At 40.6% G+C, this 16,887-nt stretch overlaps 1 protein-coding gene across 1 annotated transcript in view; it reads left to right on the top strand.

The window, feature by feature from the left end:
* The first annotated feature begins 6,508 nt into the window (after positions 1-6,508).
* Positions 6,509-16,887, top strand: part of LOC134571280 (solute carrier family 40 member 1-like) — a 49,018-nt gene continuing 38,639 nt past the window's right edge. Inside the window, exons 1-3 of the mRNA XM_063429454.1 lie at positions 6,509-6,551; positions 7,332-7,399; positions 8,060-8,219. Coding sequence (XP_063285524.1) covers positions 6,509-6,551; positions 7,332-7,399; positions 8,060-8,219 — 271 coding nt within the window. The remainder of the gene's footprint in view (positions 6,552-7,331; positions 7,400-8,059; positions 8,220-16,887) is intronic.

Below are 16,887 nucleotides of genomic sequence, written 5' to 3'. Positions count from 1 at the left end.
AATAAAATAAATGTTAAATAAGTGTCAAAAAAAAGTATACTTAGATCATATATATATATTTTATATATATATGATCTAAGTATATATATACACATATACATACACACACATACACCGTCTAGGTGCATTTTAATATTAATATATATATAAAATTATATATATATTAATATCAAATTACACGTAGACTGATACTGATTAAATATATATATAATTATTGTTATATATATATTTATAAATAATATAAAAAAATAAATATGTAAATACGTAAAAAAATAAAAGAAAAAAATAATTAAAAATAAAATATTAAAAAATATATAGATGTGTTTTATTTAGTTCTTGATATTAATATATATATATATATATTTATATCAAAATACACGTAGAACGAAATAATATATATATCTATATACATAAATATATACGTATATATCACTATATATATACCTATATATAAATAAAAATATTAAAAGAAAAAAATATATATATATACGTATATACACACATATGTATATATATACATATATTAATTCTACACATATATTTATGTAATAATTTTACATAATTAGGTATCCTAATTAATTACAATTAGCGGGACCTGCCTGACCACCCATGCCGAAAGTATAGGGAATTTAATTTGCTAGCACTATATTTAACCCTATAACTTTCCAAGACACCATAAAACCTGTACATGGGGGGTACTGTTTTACTCGGGAGACTTCGCTGAACACAAATATTAGTGTAAAACAGTAAAATGTATTACAACCATGATATCGCCAGTAAAAGTGAAGTTTTTTGCATTTTTCACGCACAAACAGCACTTACAGGGACAATATTATTGCTGCAATACTTTTTACTGTTTTGAAACACAAATATTTGTGTTCAGCGAAGTCTCCTGAGTACAACAGTACCCCTCATGTACAGGTTTTATGGTGTTTTCAAAAATTACAGCGTCAAATATAAGGCTTGTGTTTAATTTTTTTCACATTAAAATTCGCCAGATTGCTTACGTTGCCTTTATGGCCCTATGGTAGCCCAAGAATGAAAATTACCCCTATGATGGCATACCATTTGCAATAGTAGACAACCAAAGGTATTGCAAATGGGGTATGTCCAGTCTTTTTTAGTAGCCACTTAGTCACAAACACTGGCCAAAATTGGCGTTTTTTTGCATTTTTCACACACAAACAAATACGAACGCTAACTTTGGCCAGTGTTTGGGACCAAATGGCTACTAAAAAAGACTGGACATCGCTTATTTGCAATACCTTGGGTCGTCTACTATTGCAAATGGCATGCCATTATGGGTGTAAATTTATTTCCTGGGCTACTATACAGTCTCAAAGGCAACGTAACCAATCTGGCGAATTTCAATTTCAAATGTAACATGCTATATTTGACCCTGTAACTTCCCAAAACACCATAAAACCTGTACATAGGGGGTACTGTTTTACACGTGAGACTTTGCTGAATACAAATATGTGTATTTTATTGCAGTAAAAGCAAACAGTATTATGACATTGACAGTTAAAATGTCATGTAGAACGAAAAAAATAAAAATAAATCTTATTTTCTCCCATTTTTTTCATATTAAATTATGTTTCATAGCTAAATATTTGATATTAAATGAAAGCCCTGTTTCCCCTGAGTAAAATGATATATAATAAGGGGGGGGTGCATTTAATATGAAAGAGGTGAATTACGGTTGGACAGACATATAGCGCAAATGCCAGGTTTTGTTTACGTTTTGTTTCGTTCACAACTTGTACATTTGGCTGCGGTGTTAAGGGGTTAAGAGAGAGACTGGAAGCTTATTGTTGTTTTTTGTTTTTATATATATTTTTTAATTATTTGTGTAGCAATAAAGATAGCCTTTACCTACTCCTCTCTATTTTGTTCCTGGTGCACTATTGAATCCTGCTTATATCCTTTGGTGGGGATTATACCACCATACGCTTTCGACACCAGAGCAAGTTTTTTGCTCTGGAAATCGTAAGTAGGATACCTACTTTTTATTTTTTATTATATAAGATTGTACATACTACACCATTGGATTTTGTTTTTTGTTCTTGTTTTTATACATATACGGCTGTGGAGAATTGGATACCATATTCCAGTATATATATCCTAAGACGGGGATCGTACCGTCCAAGTGCTATACGGCAGAGCTCTTAGTAGCTCTGCAAAGTGTGAGTTAGCACTTTTACTGGTTCTCCTTTTATTGTATAGATGTTTAATTTTTTTTCTCACAATTTCTGTTTCATTTTCAACTATACACCTCATACAACTAACATGAATCCAAATATAACCATACTGATATTCTTAATAACCCCTTTTTTCAATCCAATTTTGTTCACACCACTACCAGCATAAGCACACACCTCAAACTGGAACACAAATCATCATACACCATGGCATGCTCTGTTCCTGTAACTTATCTGCTGATTGCTGGTGGAGAGTTCTAAAAAATAGCCCTCCTACCCACACCTCACAAAATTATAAAGTATCCCATTCACTATATGCCAAAACAAAAATGATGTCCAAATTCCTATTCCTTATGTTACTTGCCCTTGCAAATGATGTGGAGTCTAACCCTGGTCCCCCAGCTAATTCTAGTCCTAATCTCCCCACTAAAAAAGGCCTCTCTTTTGTGCACTGCAACATCCGTAGTTTACTCCCTAAACTGGATGCACTGCAAGCCTGGTGTTCCCATTACAAACCAAAAATCATTGTGCTCTCAGAATCTTGGTTAACGACTAAAATACCAGACACCACCATTGCAATACAGGGGTATTCATGTTTTAGAAATGACAGAGCAAAGAGAGGAGGAGGCATTGTTATTTATGTTGACAATTCCATAAAGTTTACCCCTTTACAAAACCTTAGTCCTCCTGCCACCTTTGATTTCCTCTCTGGCACAATTGAATTCCCATGCAGTAAATCAATCATTGTTGCAGGAATCTACCGCCCACCTAGCTCCCCTGTGCATTCCCTTTCTGACATAGCCCATCTCCTTAGTGAAACCATTGCTCAAAACCCTAAAAGTGAACTGTTGGTCTTTGGAGATTTTAATATTGATTGGCTGAATCCTAAAAAATAATAGTTCTTGAACGCTGTTTAACGCAATTAATCTCCACCCCAACTCGCATAAACATTAAAAGCCTTAACCATACCCTGCTAGATTGGATTCTCTCCAATTCTCCTGATATAATCCAGGAGGCCGGTGTTCTCCCAAACACTTTCAGTGATCACTGTTTAGTGTACTGTGTGCGCAAAATAAAGGCTATTAAATCCTCTCCCAAGGTTAAAATAACTAGGTCCTTCAAAAAATTTAATCTTGAATCCTTTCTAAAGGACATCAAGAACCTCCCATGGCACAGATTAAACATTATCCCAGATCTAGACTGTGCTGTTGAATTCTTTCAGTCTGAACTCCTACAAATTTGGAATCTGCATGCCCCGCTGTGTAAGGTGAGGGTAAAAGGAGCACATATGAACTGGATCACAGCTGACCTCATCCAAATGTACCAGTTTAGGGATTCTTTGTGGTCAAAGTTTAAGCGTACTGGCTCTATGAATGATCACTGTGCATATAGACAATGGCGAAATATATGCACAAAACAAACTAAATTGGCCAAGGCCCAATATTTCTATGAAAATCTGAACAATAACATCTCAAACCCTAGAAACTTTTGGAAAGTCATAAATAAACTACAAACTCCCCAATCCACTCCCAACCCTCCACTGTCAAAGTGGATAACCAAACCCTGCAACTTCCCTTAGATGTAGCAAATGCCTTTAACAATTATTTTGTCAGATGCTCTACTGCCCTGATTGCCAAGCTAATAAATGGCACGCATCCTGAAACTACAAATGTGGATCAGGTCTCACTAAATTTGCAAAGGCCCAATATAGACAAGTTCATTTTTAGACCTGTACCTGTTAGTGTCATTGAAAAACATCTTAATAATCTAAAAATGAAAAACCAGTCCGAACCTGACCAAATCCCAGCAATTCTGTTTAAGCTCAGTGCGCCGGCAATTGCTAAACCCGTCGCAACTCTACTTAACGAATCCTTGGTGTCTGGATACATACCCAAACTTTGGAAGACTGCGAGAGTAGTGCCTATCCATAAAAGTGGTGGCACTACTTTGGTTTCTAACTATCGCCCTATATCATTGCTCCCGGTATTGTCAAAAATCGTAGAAAAATGTGTCCATACGCAACTATGTGAGTATTACCAACAATCAAACTATCTGACCCCTGATCAATCGGGCTTTCGCCAGAATCACTCTACTACAACTGCCCTCTTAAAAGTTTGCAATGACATCCAAACTGGCATGGAACAAGGAGACCTAACTGGAGCTATTTTCCTTGATTTTGCTGAGGCCTTTGACACAGTAGACCATGACATTCTACTGCACAAACTCAAAAACTCAGGTATTGGTGATCATTCGCTAAACTGGTTTCAATCGTATGTATCGGATCGCTCGCAATATGTGTCCATTTCTGACAGCAACTCCCTCCCTCTCCCAGTCACGTGTTGTGTTCCCCAAGGTTCCATTCTCGGCCCCCTACTATTTTCATTATTTATAAATGATCTGCCTAATGTCTGCAAATCCTCAAATGTACACATGTACGCAGATGACACGGTAATCTATGCGAGCAATTCCGATCTACCGCAGCTTGAGGCTGTGCTCCAAGACCAGTTTACAGAGGTAGAAAAGTGGATCGCAAAAAACAAACTGTTCCTGAACACTGACAAAACTGTCACAATGATCTTTGGAACAGTACCTAAATTACACAAATTACACAATTCCCACTTATCCATCAAAACAATTTCAAATGGCACACTGACCGCAGTCCACTCTTTCAAATACTTGGGTATGATGTTAGACCCCAATCTATCTTTTGGCCTGCACATAGAAAAGCTTGCATCTAAACTTTATCCAAAACTAGGTGCCCTGTACAGAAACAAATCCTGCCTAAGCCCTTCAGTAAAGGAAAAGATTGTACAGCAAATGCTGATGCCAATCATTGATTATGGGGATGTAGTATATGCATCTGCATCGCAATCCCACATTAATAAACTCAACACATTGTATAACTCGTTCTGCCGATTTGTGCTACAATGTAATTACAGGACCCACCATTTTGACATGCTTAAAGAACTAAACTGGCTGTCGCTGGAATCCAGACGCACCCTTCATCTTTCCAGCTTTGTGTTTAAGAGCTTTTCTGGGAAACTCCCACCCTACCTGAACGCAATGCTTTCCCCGGCTGTTCCCACTTCCTATAACCTCCGATCCAGTACCAACACTTTACTTAGTCTACCTCAATACAAAAAGAAAGCAGCCCGATCCTCCTTCTCCTACAGAGCACCGCATTTGTGGAACGACCTCCCGCACAAATTAAAATCTTCCCTAAGCCTAAAGTCCTTTAAGAGATCCCTCTCTACATAACTCAAAACAGAATGCACCTGTCATGGTTGATTATATATTTCCTACCTGTTCTATGTTAAATTTTTTATATTTTGTGTATTAATATTGTTTTTGTATTTTATTGTACACTAACTGTAACAATGCAATGATTTGTGGACCCAGGACATACTTGAAAACGAGAGAAATCTCAATGTATCCTTCCTGGTAAAATATTTTATAAATAAATAAATAAATACATTTATTGGCAATCTGCACTATTATTGTTTTGTATTTTGTTTCTTTCAAGGGTGTATGTACCATCATAGTACCAGCAAACCTTGTATGTATGTATATATGTTTATTGCACTCCGTACACCTTAATACGTTTGTGGTGCGGTATACCACTTTTGTTTTTGCACTTTCTGGTTATAATTAGCAGGTATTGGGAAGTCCTGCTGGTTTACTGCTGCCTGACATTTAGTTATTTTAGTGAGCGCCTATACCTGCATCTATATCGATCTAGCTGCCAGGGAGAAGGAACCCTGTGTCTGCTCATGTTATTAGACCATGCCTTGTTGAAAATAATTAAATGGGTACTGCCACTTGGAAATTGCTATGAGTTTTTAACTTGTAATGATGTCCGTCTATCCCAAATTGTGGATGTCATGGTAATAAGTTTTTTTGTTTTTTTCTAATGGCACTTTTTTTATTATTCCTGCACAGTGTAGCATTAATAATAATAATAAAAAAAGCCATTATAGAGTTTTATGCTTTTATTCTTTTTCTACAAATCTGTTTTTAAAAGTGCAAGTTGACAATTGTTTTCATTTTTTTGGGAGGAGGTGCTAGTGGCCTAGCACCCCCCCCCCCCCCCCCACCCCGCTTATATCTATTAATTCTTAAATAAACCGTACCATATTCTATTTCTTAATAAAGGTTATAGTATACAGCTACAATGTTTTTGCTGAGTCATTCTGACATTCTTACATTTCAGGTTTTCCCTTATCTGGCTTAGGAGAGTAATATCCTTCTTACGTACGTATGTCACTGATGGTCAAAACAGCACCTAGAGTGTTGAAGACAGCTCCATGATGGCAAGAACTGGTGATAATAAACACAAAGATGGATGTGCTGGTAAGTACGAAATAAACTCTAAAACTGTAATATGGCAACAATCAACTCACTCACCTCCTCATAGATTGAAATTACTTTTGCATTATTTTCTTTCTCAACTTTAATTGGTTTTGTGAGGATCCATCAAATATTTGTCATGGCAAAGAATCAATGAATCTATCGTAAGTCATCTTTTGCTTGACATTGCGAGGTTGGGATAATTATCCATTTCCAGAAAAATAAAACTCAAGTATTTTTAGGTATTGGAGCGTGGGCTTCTTGAAAACATGTCTTGAATTTAATTTTTCCTGACTGTATTTACTATTAAAGCCTGTTGATACTCTTGCAGGGTTATTTATCAAAGTGAGAATTAAATGAATGCAAAGTGAATTCCAAATTTAAGGCCAGAGTAGCCAAACTGAAAGAACAGCTGGCCCAGAGATTTTTTTTAGTTTAGCTAATGTAACCTTATATCTGAAATTCACTTTGAATTCCCACTTTAGTAACTAACCCTGATAATTCTATTAAGACACGTGGAAGACACCCATACCTTTTCTCTCCATTAATCAATACATTTCTTTGATGCATATTGCAAATTATAGAAATCTTGGGACTGTCGTAAGAAATTAAATTTTACAACAACCCGGTTGCCCCTCCCCCCTCCCCCCCACACCCACACATATAGTGAACTTACCTGCATTACTTGTTTGTTAAAAGTTTATTTTTCATGGCATTAAGATAGGTGAATTACCACATCCTTTGTATTTGTTATCTTAATATATGGATCTTCTTTCTTTGTAGGATCTTTTACCAAATATTTAACATCAGCAATTTTTTTTCTGTACCTTGGCCATGCTCTTTCGACCTGGGTAAATATACTTCATATTATCAAAGTTGATCAGAAAAGCAATGCTGTATATATCGTACATGTTTGTAGGCCGCTAAGCTGTGTTTAAACATGGCATCTCTCTAATGTTTTAGTAAATTTTACACTAAATGTATTTGGGTAAGAATGGTGTGAGTCTTCTGTCCAGTGGCAGCTGTAGGCAACCCTTAAAGTAGACTTGGGTGCAGCCAAAATTCTTCTTCTGTCCAAATTCATTCATCCAAAATAGTTTTGTCTGAACCAAATTTCGGCCATTAATGCTTTCATCTTCAGAAGAAATTTGGAATTTATTTTCATTTTGGAAATTCCATTTGGACGAATGGAATCACACTTAGCCGAACATACAGTTTACAAGAAGTCAAAGAAGATGAATTAGTCTGTCAGACTCAGTTTGATAGACACATTATTATTATTATGAAATATTATGAAGACGCAGGATATGCTTTTAACTTTCTAGGAAAATACTTACCTGGGATATGGCTATACTGATAATATGTTCTGTTTTTGGGATTATAATTACATTTTGAAAGAAAATGAATGAAAGAGAATATTTTAATATCTCTTGATTAATAGATAAATGATATATTCTAATTACGTCTTTAGACAGTATTTAATGTATTTTTCTGAATATATATGTTTAAAGGGAGACCGGATGTGGCATTTTGCAGTTTCTGTCTTTCTGGTGGAACTTTATGTTAACAGCTTACTACTGACTGCAGTCTACGGGCTTGTAGTCTCTGGGTCTGTGCTATTACTTGGAGCCATCATTGGGGACTGGGTCGACAGAAATCCAAGACTTAAAGGTACAGCAACCCATTTATGTGAATAAGTGGATTTTCTATTAATGTGACATACCTGAAATTGACTTCTCCCCACGCACACATTTTTAATTTGTTATATAGGACATGTGTTAGAATCTGCAGATCAAAATACTTAAATTAAAGATTGTTCAAGCTGCAGCAATTGCAAAGGCATGTGGGAACAACAGGCACACTCCCTCCAGACCAGGAAGTGGCTCCACCAATCAGAACTTTTGGACTATAGAGTCTGATCAAATCCCATAAGCCCCTACTCAGAGGTTTTGGGATAAATAGCTTACCTTCTTAGATCCACTCACCCAATCAGCCATTAGCAACCATTCAGACTTGGTGCAAATTACTATAACTTTTGAATGGATGGCAAGTTGTTATGGTTCTTTGTGATGCTTTAATTTTTATTAAAAGGTCACTTCACTGCCCAAAAAAAATAAATAAAAAAAAAATAGTAGATATACCCCAAATGAAAACATGGATGCATGTAATTATATATATATATATATATATATATATATATATATATATATATATATATATATATATATATATTTGATTGTCTACTGTATTAGCAAGCCCTCCTCTTCTTCCCAAGTTCAGACTTTATGTGGCTGTCGATCACAAACTCACCAATGCAGCTCGATGAGAAGTCTTTTGCAAGGTAGATGCACAGTGCATTTGTTCCCTCTTGAGTTTAACTCCACTGAACTAAGCAAACCTAGAAGTAACAGGACTGGTTGTCTGATTGACAGCCTGGGACAGTAGCAAGATTAATTCCTAAAAATAGCAATATTTATTAAAATATTCACTTGTTTTAAATTAAAAAGGGAGGAAACACTCTTCACACGTAAATTATTTCAGCAAGGTAAAGTGTTTTATTTGTCTGTATTGTCCCTTAAAAAACAAATTAAAATTTATTTTATTAATGCCACAAACATAGATTTTTTTTACAGCAGAAAATTAACAAAGTAGATCCAGTGTTCAATACTTAAAAAAAAAAAATATCCTCTCCTCAATTATTTCTAGTACTCTTGAGCTAGGGTGTAGTGATATACGCCATATTTTTTTTTGCTCTCTTATGTACAATGGCTCTTATAGTTAAGGATTGTAAAAAGAAGAAAAAATAAAAGGCAGCAAAAATAGTTCTGTGACACTGTAGGCTCACATTTCATGGCTTCCTTCCTCCAGATATCCTCGGACCTTTTGTCTGCAGGAGTTTCTGTCCTATGGAAAAAAAAACTTCAAGATGAAATTGAATTCTCTTTATTTTATGGAACTCACAAGATCAACTTGCATATTATTTGAACGCTTTATTCCATTTTATTTATAAAAAAGCAATTTATAAACACAGACGAGCAAGTTTAAAAACTTAGGGCGGGATTTAATGCTTGCATCAGATGCCACAAAAAGTCCAACTATGACATTACCAGAAATGTATCCTGAAACAGATTAAACAAAAAACCCCAAAAAAGCTGTAGGAAAAAAAGGAAAAATTCTGGCCCAGACTGTAATGCTCACATCTGTTTGTAATTGATTATATATTGACAAAAGTACAGCAAAATAAAATTACTTAAAGGATCGTTAGTCCAAGTGGAAGATAAATAAATCATTTCCAAAATATTTTAATTGTATGGTATCAAAAGACTATCATATGAGTCTAAACTGTACTTGTTAAGGTTATAAATTTACAATGAAAATGTATTGTTGGCAGTGGCCCAGACACACCTTTTCAATTTGGGATTTTCAATCAGACCCATTGCCAAAGGTGTATAAAATTAAGCACCTAAGCTTGCAGTCTGGGTTTTCAAACGTTTGTGAAAAAAATGGGTTGTTCTCAGGAGCTTGGTGAATTCAAGCCTAGGACTATGCCATCTTAGCAATAAATAAGTTCATGGAATTTCTTCCCTGGTAGATATTCCACGGTCAACTGTAAATTGTATTATTGAAAAGTGGAAATATTTAGGAAGGGCAGTAACTCAGCCACTAAGCGTAAAACCCTGTAAAGTCACAGAGCGTGGTCACTGACTGCTGAGGCACATGGTGCGTAAAGTCACCATTGCTCTTCTGATTCTCCAGCTCTGTTAATTGAACTATAAACACACACAGGAGCCACTCCTTTATCTAAATTTATTTTGGAGCTTATAATGTCCCTTTAAATAGTAGCGAGTATGGTAACAGTAGGTGGTACCACTTTGGTACTCACACTTTCATGCATGTATAATAATATGGTGGTAACAGATGTAATTACCAGATTTTACTAATTACATGACGTAAAGTCATGATTTTATTAAGGACACGGAGGCGAGTATTAGGCTTTATCTCTTTCTTTATTCCTCAGCAGCAAAGAAAGGATATTGATATTTTTTAATATAGCAATAACAAAAAAAACACAAATACCCCTAAGGGTTAACCATGTAACATTCCATATCTGTTAACCAATAGGATCAGTCCTTGTACTATGTCCCCTCATGTGACCTAATCTACTTCCTCTTTCTGACTGGTGCCGAAGCTGAACTCATCAACAGGAAAACTTTTCTCAAACTTGGATAATCTCCGGTAGAGGGTTCCGGTGAGTCTTCCGATAAAACTAGGAGATAGCGGATGATCCTGGTTGTTTCATCACAGTGTTAAGCTGTAGGAGACAGAGAGAGATATGGTAAAATATGTTTGAATATCGTTGTTATGCATATAAGCGATATCAATTTTTTAAAAACAGCATTCATATCTGAAACATTCCATTAGATTGTCAATTTACATTAATTATTCTTATATATAACTTTGAATCTGAACAGTCAACCACTCCAACCTGTTTATGAGCAATTGGGTGGGAAATTACATGTATTGCTTACCTTTCATTGGGCGGGCTAATACTCGCCTCCGTGTCCTTAATAAAATCATGACTTTACGTCATGTAATTAGTAAAATCTGGTAATTTTATTAAAGGACACGGAGGCTCATATTAGGCTAGTTTAAAGCTGTGAAATGACCACAGACGAGATATGTTCTGTTGGACGAAAGTAAAATTCCTTGAACGTCGATTCTCTGGACCAATCAGCTGTGCGGAGGAGGTCTTCCAGTCTACAACCGATGGAGAATGCTTTTGAGGCCATAGCACCTCTAGTAGAGTGTGCTCCGTAAACTGATGTGTCGATGTGAGCAGCTGACATTATCCCTTTCACCCATCGTGCCAGAGTTCCTGTGGATACTGGATGATGAGGTTTCCTCACTGCCAAGAACAGGTCCGGTGTTGTTGGGTTCTGGAATGACTGGGTCCGCAGTTCGTATTCCCGCAGACATGCCACCGGGCAGAGGTTAGTGTTGTGAGGAAAAGAGGGGTAGAAGACTGAAGTGATTTTCGACTTCGTACGTCCGGTAATCGTAAACAGAACACCATGTGGGGTGAAGGATCGTGCATCGATATCCAGGGCCCGCACGTCAGATACTCTCTTGCAGGAAATTAAGCACAGGAGCATTGTTAATTTTGCGAACACGTGTTTGAGTGTGAGGTCTGAGTTTGGAGGCCAGTCTTGCAACAGACGAAGGACCATATTCACATCCCATAATGCCGTGTAGCGAGGTTGTGGTGGCCGTGCAAATTTCATGCCTCGTAGGAGGCGACAAATTAATAAATGTTTCCCGGCCGGGGAGCCTTCCCAACCGTTGTGTCCAGCTGAAATCGCTGACCTGTACACGTTTATGGTGCGGTATGCCAAACCTTGTTCGTAAAAGGTAGTCAGGAAGCCCAGCACCTGATTTACAGGAGCACATATGGGATCCACGTGTTGTTCCACGCACCAACTATACCATGTGTTCCAGGCATGAGTATAGGCTCGTCTTGTCCCTGGGGCCCAAGCTCCTGCCAATAAGTCCAAAGTTGCTTGTGAAACGTTCGGCATAGACCAGGGTCCCCTGAGAGGAGCCATGTTATGAGTCTGAGATGGCCTTGCACTAGAAGTGGGTGAGAGTTCCCATCGGGGTCTGACAATAATTCCGTGCCTCCAGGGATCAATCGGGGAAGGTCGATCGACATTTCCATGAGTGAAGGGAACCATGGCTGTGCCGTCCAAAATGGCGTTATTAATACCAACGATGTTCGGGAGCGCTGTAGGTGTAGGAGAGTTCGCGCTATGAGTGAGAAAGGAGGAAAGGCGTATAGCCTGTTGTTCGGCCAATTTTGTAGGAAGGCATCCACTGCCGTGGCGTCTGGGTCCGGTCTCCAGCTGAAGAATGAGGGAAGTTGAGCATTCAGCCGGGAGGCAAAAAGGTCGATGTGCATAGGTCCCCAGAGTTGGTGGAGCCTCTGGAATGTTGTGCGATTCAGTCTCCAGGCGCTGTTGTCTCTTAGGTGTCTGGAATTCCAATCCGCTACGGTGTTTGAGAGACCTGGGAGGTATTCCGCCTGTACTGATATGTTGCGACTCAGGCAGAAATACCAAAATTATTTTGCCAGATTTGTGAGTGTTGCGGATCTCGTGCCACCCAGGTGGTTGATGTAGCGAACGGCTGAGATATTGTCCATGCGCAGAAGTATGGAGCAATTGGTCGTGTGTCCGAGGAGACTCTGGAGGGCAAATGACCCGGCTAGAAGTTCCAAACCGTTGATGTGGAGTTCTTTTTCTTCTGAAGACCATTTTCCACCTGTAGAGGTAGGACCACAACGAGCTCCCCATCCCAGTCTGCTCGCGTCGGATTCTATGACGAGATCCGGAGTTGTTCCGAAGATTGCCCTGCCATTCCATGCTTCCATGTGTTGAAGCCACCATGCCAGTTCCTCTTTTGCCGCGCAGTCTAGAGGTATAGAATCGGAATAGGATTGACCCAAGTGTAGGTGGGTGGTTTTGAGTTGTTGCAGGGATCTGTAATGTAGTGGTCCTGGGAAGATCGCTTGTATAGAGGCGGCTAACAGGCCAATTATCCTGGCTAGTTGTTGGAGGGTTAAGACTGGTCGTGTCAACGTCCTCCGGATTTCCTTCTTGATAAGTTTTACCTTCTTGGTAGGTAGACTGAGTGTTCCTTGAATTGCGTCTATATCGAAGCCCAGGAACTCGATCGAGTGGGATGGTTGCAGGATCGATTTGTCCCAATTGATTAGGAAACCCAGATTTTGCAAAAGGGTTAACGCCCAGGATAGATGTTGGGTCAGGAGTTGGGCGTCCTGGGCCATGATCAGCATGTCGTCGAGGTATATGATGAGTCGTACACCTCTGCTGCGAAGGAGAGCGACCACCGGCTTCAGCAGCTTGGTGAAGCACCACGGGGCTGAAGACAGGCTGAAAGGGAGGCAGCGGAAACGCCACATAGTCTGTTCCCATCGGAATTGAAGTAGGTGGTGACATTCCTCGGCAATCAGTATCGTGAGGTATGCATCTTGGAGGTCCAATTTTACCATCCAGTCTCCCAATCTTAGCAAGTCCTGTAGGCAGTGTATCCCTTCCATCTTGAAGTGATGGTATGTGACAAAGGCGTTGAGAGGCCGTAGGTTTATTACTGGTCTCGTGCCCCCACCTTTCTTGGGTACTAGGAAGATGTTGCTTAGGAACCCGGGGGCGGTAAGTGAGACTTTGTATATCGCACCTTTCTCCTCTAGTGTGCGAATCTCTTTTGACACCAGATGTTTGTCTCGTGGGGAAAAAACAATCCGATGTGGCAATGAGAGTTGGATTGGTTGTTGTGTGAATTTGATGTGATAGCCAAGAATGGTCTCTAGGACCCAGGCATCCGAGGTTAGGTTGTGCCAGGCCTCTTGAAAATGAAACAATCTGCCCCCCACCTGTGATAAGGAATGGGTGTGTAAAGAGAAGTGACTCACCATAAGGCCGACGGCCATAGGAGGATCCCCTGGTTCCACGTGGGTGCCATGACCTGCCCCTGGTCGGGAAGAACGGTGATTGTGTCCTTGGTTCGGGTGGGTGGAAACGTGTTGTGGCGGAGCCTCGATAGCCCCGGAACGGAGTCCGGGAGGGGCGGCCGGACAGACGGCCCCGCTGTCTGCCGGCCCCACCAAAAACCTTTTGCGAGAACACTCGCTTCATATTATGTTGTGCCTTATCCAGTGCCGTAAACGTGCTGACGTAATTGCCCAGGGTTTTAACAAAATCGTCACCGAATAAGAGACCTTTTGCCTGTGTGCCAGGCTCGGAGATTGCCAGGTGTACTAGCTTTGACTCAATCTTCATTAATATGGCTTTACGCCGTTCTGTGGCCAACGCGGTGTTGGCATTTCCAATCAGGCATATGCCCCTCTGAATCCATCCTCGGATGGCCATTAAGTCTATTGGGGTCCCCCCCGTAAGGGCTGCTTCGACCATGTCGAAGATTTTAGTTATAGGCCCGAGTATGTCCAGGGTCTTGTCCTGGCAATGCTTAAGGGAGTAATCCAATCCCTTTTTGGCCCTCCATCCTGACTTACCCAGGAACTGAGCGATCTTGGGATCCACCTTGGGGGTCGCGCAGGCCATGTCTGGGACAGTGGGGCGTGGGCATTCCGCCCTCAGTTTGTTCCTTGTGGCCTTGTCGAGGGGTTTCCTCACCCTGGTTGCTATGTAAATAGCCACATGGTTTGTGGGGTACCAGTCCGCTGAGCGCGGATTGTGCAAGGTGTCAGGGTCAAAGAGGGGTTCCCCTTGGGGGTCTAACACAACGGATTCCTCCGTCTCTTGCTCAGCGTCTAGCGCTTGTGGCGCGGCTTTGCCGCGTTCGGGGGACGAGTCATCTGAGTAGACTGGGTCGATGTTATCGGACCCATCTGATACCTCCTCTGAGTCCGAATCAGAGTCGGACGAATCAGGTAGGGCTTTTGCCCTCTTCCAACTCCGCACCGTTTTTGCCCGGCGGGGGGCTCTTTTCCGTGGGAGCACCACGTCATCAGTCTCAACAGGGCGCAACCTGTCCATCTTACTATTTTTGGAGGCAGCACCTGGTAGATGGTGCGATTTGCAAGTCGCCTTGCGGCCGCTAGGGACCACTGGCTTGCTATCAGAGGATATAGGGGGTGTAGAGCCCGGGTGTTGGCTGGATGCCCTTATAGCGGAGGAGATAGAGTGGGACAGGGTGTCCGACATCACCCCCATGGCGTTATATATGGCCTGTGTCACTGACTTATTCATCGTAGCATCCAGGAGCGCCTGGAACTCCTCTGAGTTTACGTGCTCCTGGGATGCATCCCCAAATCCCCCAGTGGCAGCAGTGTCTGTAGACTGGGCTGCTGTATTACGCTTGCTGGGCTTAGTAGAAGTGGTGGTGGGGGGGGGGTGACAGTCAGTTTATCAGCAGGGGACTGCATACTGGTCAGAATGTGTCACAGTAATTTTATACAATAATTCACTAACAGCAGAACTGTCACCAATGGACAGATGCACACTGACACCACTGCAGTGGTTTATGTATTCCAAACTAATTGGCTGAACACTGTATACAAGTATACAGGCAGCTAGGGCAAGGCACAGGCTATTGAGGCACAAATTCGCTAAATAATATGGTAGCTTACCGAGTGTTCCCTCAGGAATGACTCCTGGGGGGCACCGGTAAGCTGCCTGACAACACCCCTAGCCAATCAGCTCGCGCCCCTCCCTGACAGAGTGGCGCGAGCGAAAAGAGCGGCAAATTTGCCAACCCCAAGATGGCCGCCGCGATGCGTGAGAGCGCACTGCGCATGCGCGGACGGTCTGAGTGGCGGTTAGAGTAATAGCCGACCGTCTGGCGGCTAAGAGATTCGTTCCGACCCGGGGAGGTGAGGGGGGGCGGGAGGGGGGTGCCTCGGGGTCCCGAGAGCGTCCCCCACTCGGTGGATAGTGGCGGAAGGAAACGGGTTATAAACAACCCGAAAAGGCAGTGCAGGATATGGCTTGCCCCAAGGGAGAGGCAAGTACCCTGCACGGAGGACAGATGGAGCAAACACAGAAAACACAAGTAATAGACAACCACAATAAAAAGGCAAAATTTAAACATTAAAAGTACAGTAAATATAACAAGTTTTCAGAGCTGAAAAATGATGTGGTACTTAGCTGAGGCAGCAGCAAAGAAAGAGGAAGTAGATTAGGTCACATGAGGGGACATAGTACAAGGACTGATCCTATTGGTTAACAGATATGGAATGTTACATGGTTAACCCTTAGGGGTATTTGTGTTTTTTTTGTTATTGCTATATTAAAAAATATCAATATCCTTTCTTTGCTGCTGAGGAATAAAGAAAGAGATAAAGCCTAATATGAGCCTCCGTGTCCTTTAATAAAATCAGAGCTAATATTATAGGTTAAAGGAACACTATAGTGTCTGGAATATAAACATTTATTCCTGTCACTATAGTTATGAAAAAACATTTTAGGCCGCTGGCCGCCTGTCAGCTAAGTGAAAGGTGATTTTGCTCACGCTCCGCCCCCATGCTCCGTCCCCTTGGTTGAGATCATTGAACTTGATGATCTCAGCCAACCCAATGATTTTCCATAGGAAAGTATTGGGAGGCTAATGAGCACGTGCAAAAAGGCTTTCCTGGCCATTCATGGCAGCATCACTAATGGGTTAGCTCCGCCCCTAACACTAACAGGACAGGAAACAATTAATCAATTATAACCAGACTATAGGTATAAAAGGTCCCTCCTCCCTCTAACCCACAGTCTTTTTTTCTGTCCTTAGCAGGACAAACAGGAATTATACCTATAAT

Source organism: Pelobates fuscus, chromosome 8 (assembly GCF_036172605.1).
Source record: "Pelobates fuscus isolate aPelFus1 chromosome 8, aPelFus1.pri, whole genome shotgun sequence".
Classification (NCBI taxonomy): Eukaryota; Metazoa; Chordata; class Amphibia; order Anura; family Pelobatidae; genus Pelobates; species Pelobates fuscus.
This window is presented reverse-complemented; position numbering and strand designations above follow the sequence as displayed.